The 8855-nt window shown below is 52.2% G+C and overlaps 1 protein-coding gene across 1 annotated transcript in view; it reads left to right on the top strand.

Moving 5' to 3' along the window:
* Nucleotides 1-107, top strand: part of Ctu1 (cytosolic thiouridylase subunit 1) — a 4532-nt gene extending 4425 nt beyond the window's left edge. The window contains exon 4 of the mRNA XM_029569393.1: nt 15-107. Coding sequence (XP_029425253.1) covers nt 15-107 — 93 coding nt within the window. The remainder of the gene's footprint in view (nt 1-14) is intronic.
* Nucleotides 108-8855: the final 8748 nt, after the last annotated feature.

The raw sequence follows: 8855 nt of genomic DNA, 5'->3' as shown, positions 1-8855 counted from the left end.
TGGCCATCGGCAAGGGCCGCCGGGGACCGTGCGAGGAGCCTCCCGGGAGCCCGGCCTGCGACCCCGCGGCCCCCGCGGCCCGGCCGGGACCCTGTGCCTGCGAGTGAGCGGAGGGATGGAGGGGCGGGGCCCAAGCCCTATGGTGCCTGTGCTGGTGACTCTGTCCTGTGGGGCCTGAGCCCTGCGGTGACAGTACCTTGCAGTACCCTCTGCCTGCAGGGCCACTGTGCCCCAGGGAGTCATCTGTGCCCCACAGAGTAACAGTACCCTGCAAAACTACCTGCACCCTGCAGCTGTCTCTGTCCTGTGGACTGAACCCCGTCTTGTGGAGTGACCAGTGCCCTGCAGAGTGAGCATACTCTGGAATGAGCAGGCCTCTCAGTGACTCTGTGCCCTGGGGAGCAGCCTGTGCCTCACAGAAAGATGGCTGGGATGTCTGCACCTGGAGGAGGATGGAGCCCCAGGCCAAGTTTCTGGGGTTTGAGGTGGTGCTGGGGAAGCTGATGGCCTTGATCTCTGCCAGTTCTGTGAGGTCTCTGCTGGCCCAGGATGGCCCTGACCCTCTCCAAGCACACCCTTCTAGTACATTTTCTGTTTGCCCAAATTAGGTAAACAAAGTCACATGATGAAATGAGTACTTATTCACAGCACCACAAGACTCCCTCTCATCAGGGTAAAACAGCTTCTGAGGGAATCAGATCCTTTCTTCCGAGTCAGGTAGAAGTGACCATGGCTGGGAAACATGGATTCAGGTCCCCCCAGCAACAGCTTAAGCTGTTACATAAACTCCTAGGAACAATAGGAAGTCCTAAATCAAGCCATCTCCAAATAGGGTTGGTGGGAGCATCAGGTGGGTGGTTACAGCCGGGTGGGAACCCCTGCTGTGGGTCTCAGGGACTCTTATGACTTTCTTAGCCGTTCGGGTTGCTGGAAACCAGTGACTGTTTAGGGGCAACATATTCCCAAGGATGTTAGGACAGATGTGGAGGTAGTGAGCAACAACTATTAAAGGGACTAAGGAAACTCAAGATGGGCTGGAGAGATGGCTCAGTGGTTAAGGGCACTGCCTATTACGGAGGACCCAGGTTCAATTCCCAGTACCCACATGGTGGTTCATAACTACCTGGTCCAGTTCCAGAGGATCTGACACTGTCTCCTGGCCTCTGAGTGTACTGCATACACGTGAGGCACTTACATACATGCAGATAAAACATTCATGCACAAAATAAAGTCTTTTTGTAAAAGTTGGCTCAAGGAACTGGAGAGATGGCTCAATGGTTAAGAGCACTGGCTGCTTTTCCAGGGGACCTACCTGGGTTCGATTTCCAGCACCCACATGGCAGCTAACAACCTCCTTGTAACTCTGATTCCAGGGGAATCCAGCACCTGTTCTGACCTCTGTGGGCACTCCATGACATGGGTGCATTTACAGGCAGATAATACCTTCATACACTAAAATAAAATGTTTAATAAAATAAAAAGTTGAGTCAAGATCATTTTGCCTCTAACATTACGCCTCCCACGACGGGAAGTTCTAATCGCTCCATCATTTACAGCTTCAGTTCACACTTTGTGGCCCTTACAGGCCCCTCTTATTTCATCCTGGTGGTGACCTCATTTGCTGTAAGGGGTCACAAGGCACTCACCTCGAAGGGACCACAAAGACTCTTACCTCCCCATCCGTGAAAGGGGGACCACCTTGTCCAGTTCTAGTGTCTTGTGGGTGAGGAGGGCACCCAAGCTTGGACTTGAGACAAAGCTCATGCAGGGTCCCCGCCTCCGCCTCTCTAATCTGCTATTTCCTCCTGTGAAAATGGAACTTGCCCGCCTGGGCCCCCATCAGACCTCTGTGGGGACCCAGTGTTCAAGGTTCTCAGCCAACGGTGGTCAACTTGACTGTTCATACTAAGCATCTGCCACCAGGGGGCTCTAGATTTGTTTTTGCTGCCTTGTACAAGAAGTGGAGAGGCTGGGGAAACTTCCAGGAGAGGCTTGATGTTGGTAACGGGCGGTCAAGAATGTACTGTTTCTCAGGGACCTGGAAGCCTTCCCTGATTCTCCCAGTCTTTGGGCAGACGGTACTCCTTGACCTGTTTGTGATCTTGCCCTCACAGGCCAACTCTCTAGGTCTTCTTTTTCCTAATTAGACAGGCCTGGAGGGCAGGAACTTTGCCTCCCTCAGGTTCCCATGGGACAATTGAGCCCCGAGTTAATTATTCATTCAGTAAATACTCATTGAGAATCCTTGTCTGACCCTCCTCCAGGTGCCAGGAGTCTGGGGTGAGCAGAGGCTGGAGCCCCTGCCTTTGGGACATTCACTGGGAGAAAAGGACAAATGCAATCTATCTATAGATAGAGATTGAGAGAGAGGTACTTGTGACTGTCACTTTTTTTCAATGCTAGGCAAGCACTCTACCTGGTGAGCCACACCCCAGCCCCTCACCAGGTTGTCTAGGCAGGGACTCCACCCGTGAGCCACACCCCAGCCCCTCCCTGGGGATTCTAGGCAGGTGCTCCACCCCTGAGCCACACCCCAGCCCCTCACTGGGGGATCCTAGGCAGGGGCTCCACCACTGAGCCACACCCCAGCCCCTCCCTGGGGGACTCTAGGCAGGTGCTCCACCACTGAGCCACACCCCAGCCCCTCACTGGGGGAGTCTAGGCAGGGGCTCTACCACTGAGCCACACCCCAGCCCCTCACTGGGGGATCCTAGCCAGGGGCTACCACTGAGCTACACCCCAGCCCCTCACTGGTGGATCCTAGCCAGGGCCTCTACCACTGAGCTACACCCCAGCCCCTCACTGGGGGACTCTAGGCAGGGGCTCTACCACTGAGCCACACCCCCAACCTCTCCTTATTGAAGTTTAGGCAGTTGCTCTGTGAGTTACATCCCCAGCGCAGAGGTTTTTTAATTTGCTTCTGTCTTAGGGTTAACGGGAAGGAAGGTTCCTGGGCAGGTGGTCTTTGAGCAGCGGCCACAGAGAGCAGAGGACAAATCCTTATTGTAGAAGCACTGCCCCCTGGCGGAGGGAGCCGGTAGCCGGGAGCTGAGAATAAACTTGGCCGGCCAGGGATCTACCTGTGCAGGGTCTGAACTGGGTCTGGGCCAGACTGTGGAGGTGAATGCTTGGATTTTATTCTAGCAGTGACTGCAGGTCTCCGAGGTCTTCCGTTCCGGGAGCCCAGCCAATTTCCACTTTCTAAGCATCCTTCCAGCTGCTGCAGAGAGAAGCGACAGGAGGCAGAGCAGGCGCTGAACACCCTCCAGGCCGGCTGCAGGACGGTGCCTGTGGGCTGGCCCCCTGACAAGCTGCCATTCCTTAGTATGCTTAGGACTGATTTTATGATAGACCTGCAACCCAGAGCGTCACATAGCAGTGAACTGGGAGGGATCTGGGACTCTTGGTCCTTTCTCTCTACCCCTAGCTGGGACCCTGGGGACCCTAGTTCTGGTTGCAGACACAGCAGAGCGCCCCTTATTTCCTGAGCACCCCTCATGTTCTTGACAGAACTCTCTTCACCAGGCCTCTGAAGGCCTGAGAAAGGTGCTGTTCTCGGATATGGCCACAAGGAGGTGCCGTGACCACGTCCGTGCCCCAGGTGGCTAAGCTGGGTCTCCATTCTTGGTTCATCCTTGGCACACACAGCGGCCATCCCCCCGCTCCCGCCCCCACCCCCAGCCCCATCTTTAAAGCAGGACCTGGGCAAGAGACAGTGGACAGCTGAGTGGAAATGGAGACTTTTGGCACAAAGACACCTGTGTTCCTGTGTTCGCTGACCGAGCATTGAACAGTGACCCAGAGAAAAACAGAAGCCAGCTCTTGGGACAGAAGGGAGGGTGGGGCTGAGAGAAAGAGTGGGAGGGAGGAAGGAAAAGAGACAGGAAGAGAAGGGGAAAGAGGGAAGGAGAAGGGAGGGAGGGAGAGGAAAAGGCACTCATCCAAGGGTTGAACTCTTGAGTCTGGAGGACAGGCCAGGGAGGCAGAGGACTGGAGAGAGATAAGCATCATTCTTGCAGACATTTCCTGACACCTCCCAGAGTCAGGCCCAGCCTTGGACAGTGGGGAGACAACTGAGCCAGCTCTGGTCCCTGCCCTCAGTGGGCTCCCTGTCTGGTAGGGGCAAGGATGCTGGTGAGTCTAGGCCAGAGGGTTATGTGCCACTGCAAGGGTTCAGGAGGACACATGGTGGGGGGTAGCTCAGAGGTGGGGCACCCAGCTCAGTATGCTGTCACAGAATGCAGAGGTACTGTTTAAACCAGAACCCAGGAGCTGAGTAAGACTGAGTCTGGAAAAAGATAGAAGATGGGTAAGGTACCTACCTGGTAGAGAGACTGGGCATAAACCAGGAAGCAGCTGTCCCTGTGGAGAACTGCGGATCCTAATATTGGATGCAGAAGGTTGCCCTAGATGGACGTTCCACTCGGGGGAGATGGGGCTTCCCAGCAAGGGCTCAGAGCAGACAGGCCGGGGATGTGGATCAGTGGGTAGAGAAGTTTCCTGGGATGCATGAAGCCCTGGGTTCTACCCCCAGTAGTGCATAAACTGGGCTTGGTGGTGCACACCTGTCACCCCAGCACTCAGGAAGTAGAGGTAAGAGGGTCAGGAGTTCAAAGTCATCCTTAGCTACATGGTGAGCTGGAGGCCAGCCTGGGTTATGAGACCCTGTCTCAGAACAAAATAAAACAAAAATTTCTCTGGGGGAGGCCAGGGGTCCAGGAGCTGGACCAGGTAGTGTTGAGGGTTAGGGTCTCAAAGGTGGGGAGCAGTTGTAAGGGCTTTGGGAACTGTTCAGCGAGAGTTGCAGATACTGCACTGGGCTGTGTTCTGGAAGCTTTAAAAAACTGTGTGAACTCAAAGATGGTATAGATGTGGTGGGGAGATGGCTAGTGGTTAAGAGTGCTCATTCCCCAAATTCAGTTCCCAGAATCCACTTCAGGTGTTTCACAACCCCCTGTAACTCCAGCTCCAGGGCCCCAACACCCTCTTCTGGCCTCCACGGGCATCTGCATTCACGTGCACATACCCACATGGAGACACACCTGTTGGGGACCCCTGCTGTGTTAGGTCAAAGTCTCTCCATGTCCGGATAGCCCAAGGGGCTCGGCATTTCTATGCAGAGACTCCTTTTCTCAGCAGGGCGCCTTCCTACTCTCTTCCTGACTCATCTTTGAAGTGGCCGTCACAGATACATAAACTGCCAGGTTTTCCTGTGTGATAATCAGGCACTGTCTGACAGCCTGGCAGAAGCCCACCACCACATGCAAATGGGGCATCCTACAAAGCACCTATCAACTAAGGCTTTTGCCACTGCCTTCACACTATAAATATCCTGGTTTTCCCCTCAATAAATTGGAGCTGCATCAGGAGCTGAGCTCTACCAGTCTCTTATTCAGTCTCTCCGGAGGGGGCTGTCCCTTCGTAAACATTCACTCGCGAAGACCCTGCTTTCGCCATTCCCTCACCTCCCCTCATGACCCGGCGGCCGACGGATCTCGAACCTAGAGGGAGTGCCTGGTAGCTTGGAACGGAACACGCCTGGAAGCGCAGTGACCAGTAGAGTCGCCAGCATCCAGTAGCCGTGGAGACCCTCAGCAACGCGGCGCGCAGGACCCGCCCCAGCGGCGCAAGAGAGACAGGCACCAGCCAGCAGCTGGCGCTCCGCAAAACCTGCGCGCCCATACACACCCACATGCACATAATTAAAAAGAAATCTTTTTTTAATGGTATAAATACATGACGTATCTCTACTAATAAGTGGACTGAATGGAAATGAGATGATGCCTCAGAAAATACCCGAGGTTCATTGGGAGGATGGCTGAGGAGACCATCAAGGCAAGAGGATGTGTCAGTGCCTTGGAGGAGGCCTGTGGCTTCCTTAAACACAATCCCTATTGAGATACAAAGTACGTATTTTCATGTGCATGAGTGTTTGCCTCCTTTTATGTTTAGGTGCACCATGTGCATGCAGTGCCCTCGGAGGTCAGAAGAGAATTTCCCGGAACTGGAGTTATGGATACACATTAACCATTATGTGAGCGCTGGGAATCCAACTTGGGTCCTCAGTGAGAGCAGCCAGTGTTCTTAACCACCTCTCCAACCCCTAGGCCCCGTACTCTCATTGAAATGTGGCAGTAGGACTTTGCCATTCCTGCTGTTCCATCCCTTGAGGTCTGAGGCAGCCTCTGCAGGGATCTGGCAGTCAGACTCCAGGAGTTGGGCTTCCCTGTCTTCTGGCTGTGTGCTGTCTGAGGGATGCATGTTGAGACAACCCTCAGGTCTGAAGAGGGAAGTGAAGGATGCAGAAATTCTAGAAAGAATTAATTTGGGGGATTGGAGAGTTGCCTCAGCGGTTAAGAGCACTGGCTGTTCTTGCAGAGGACCTGGGTTTGATTCCCAGCACCCACACAGCAGCTAACAACTGTCCGTAACTCCAGTTCCAGGAGATCCGATGCCCTCTTCTGACCTCTGTGGGCACTGCATGACACTAGTGCACTTACATACACGCAGGCAAAACACATATACATATTTTTTAAAAAAATTAAGTTTGAAATAATCTCACTCATTTTCTCATCAGAAGTGACACTCCTGTTGCTGACAGACTTGTATGAGGACATCCAACAGTGATTAGTGCCAGAGAGAGAGAGAGAGAGAGAGAGAGAGAGAGAGAGAGAGAGAAACCAGAAAAGAATGCCTTCAGGAGTTTAGATTTGAAGTGTATTCTAGGCAGAGGGAACAGAAAAGACCAGCCTTGAGGTGGACAGGCACTAGCCATGATGAGGACATTAAAAAAAGGGGGTCTGATCCACAAGGAAGCAAGAGTTTTCCAGGCAGCTGGGAACTTGCTCACAGGAACTCACAGCAGTGGTGACAGCATGCACAAGACCCATGCAATCTCAAACCAGACAAAAACCCAGAATAGAAGTGGGGAAATGGGTAAGAAGTCCCAGCCTTAGCTGAGGAACTATTGGCAGATGATCACTGCTGGGAGAGGGGGAGTTGGGCATCTTTAAGGGACTCTAGATAGGCTGATTGGACTCCAGTGGGTGAACTCACACCCAGGGACATCTGGGGACACAAACTTGATAGGCTTACATACATGACAGATGGGGGAGGGTGTCCAAATATGATTAAGATGTATTGTATGGGGTTGGAGAGATGCCTCAGCAGTTAAGAGCACTGACTCCTCTTGCAGAGGACATGGGTTCAATTCCCAGGTTCCACATAGCGGCTAACAACTGTCTGTAACTCCAGTTCCAGGGGATCCGATGCCCTCTGCTGACCTCCATGGGCATTGCACAACATGGGTGCACTTACACACATGCAGGCAATACATTCATACACATAAAATAAAAATAAATAAAATATTTTTAAAATGTGTTGTATGGGGTTAGAGAGGTGGCTCAGCAGTTAAGAGCACTGGCTGTTCTTTCAGAAGATCTAGATTCGAATCCCAGCACTCACATAGTAGGTAACAACTGTCCATGACTTCAGAGGAGCTGATGCCGTCTTTTGTACTCTGTGGGCATTGCATGATGCAGGTGCACTTATATGCATGCTGGCGAAATACTCATATACATAAAATAAAAATTAATTGAAAAAGTTAAAAAAGATGTGTTACATGGAATGCACAAAAATTATATATATATATAAAAGAAATAGGGTCTGAGACAGAGAGTATGGTGGGAAGATGGGGTGGAAGGATGGATGGAGGCTATGTGCTGGTTGCCTTGGGGACATTTAGATTTATTACAATTACATCAGAGACTCAGGTGGGTTTTAGGCAGGTTTTGACAAGGTGCTGCTCTGAGTGGTATGATGGCAGCTGTCACTTGTGGGTTTGGTATGGGGCAGGAGGAAGTGGGAGGGGGTTCAAACCAGTGTGGAAAGTCAAGAGATCAGTTTGCATGTTATTCAGCCTGTGCAGTCAGAGATAAGGGTAGCCTGGATGAGGGATGGAGGAGGGAAGTGGGCAGATCCTCTGCTCTCCCTTATGGAGTTAAGGGGAAGGGGAATCAGCAGTCTGGGAGGCGGGAGCCAGGGAAGGCAGGAGTCCAGGACCACTCTCAGATTCTGACCTGCACAGCTGAGGAGATGAACAAAAGGCAGGTTCAGTGGACCCTGGAGCTTCGTCAGAAATAAATGGGAGTCAGTGACGATGGAGGAATGTGGGGGAGAGACCCCACTGGGGTCCACCACCATCAAACCATCAAGAATACCTGGCATTAACAGGTATAGATGCTAACTTAGAAACATCTAGAGGGGCTGGAGAGATGGCTCACCAGTTCAGAGCACCGGCTGCTCTTGCAGAGGACCCAGGTTCAGTTCCCAGCACCCACATGGCAGTTAACAACCATTTGTAACTCCAGTTCCAAGGGATCCGAAGCCCTCTTCTGGCCTCTATGGGCATTACACTCATGTAGTGCACTTACATACATGCAGGCAAAACACATACTTATAAAGTAAAATTTTTGAAAGAAAAAAAAACACTTAGCGCTTACCCAGGGGGAGTGTGGGTAACCAGAGAACCACCCAGTTCCCCATAGCAGGGAGACACTGAGGCAGGAGCACTGAGGTTCGAATTTCACTTCTGCCATTTGTTTGCACAGTGCAAAGTTGGCCAACTGACCTCATTTCTGTCTGTTTCCTCACCTGTGAAATCAGCTTCATGGTGTGCAGGGATGTCAGGAGAATTGAGATATTACACAGACAGGTACCCAAAAAAAGTGTCAATTGAGAGCCCATTAGAAGGAGGTGTGTGGCACACACCTGTCATTCCAGCCCTTGGGAGGTAGAGGCAGGAGGATCAGAATTTAAAGGTCATCCTTGGCTACTTGGAGAGTTCGAGGCCAGCC

The sequence above is a fragment of the Nannospalax galili genome, unplaced genomic scaffold, assembly GCF_000622305.1.
Source record: "Nannospalax galili isolate Female #2095 unplaced genomic scaffold, S.galili_v1.0 scaffold960, whole genome shotgun sequence".
Classification (NCBI taxonomy): Eukaryota; Metazoa; Chordata; class Mammalia; order Rodentia; family Spalacidae; genus Nannospalax; species Nannospalax galili.
The sequence above is the reverse complement of the archived record's forward strand: the minus strand, read 5'-3'. Positions and strand labels throughout refer to the sequence as shown.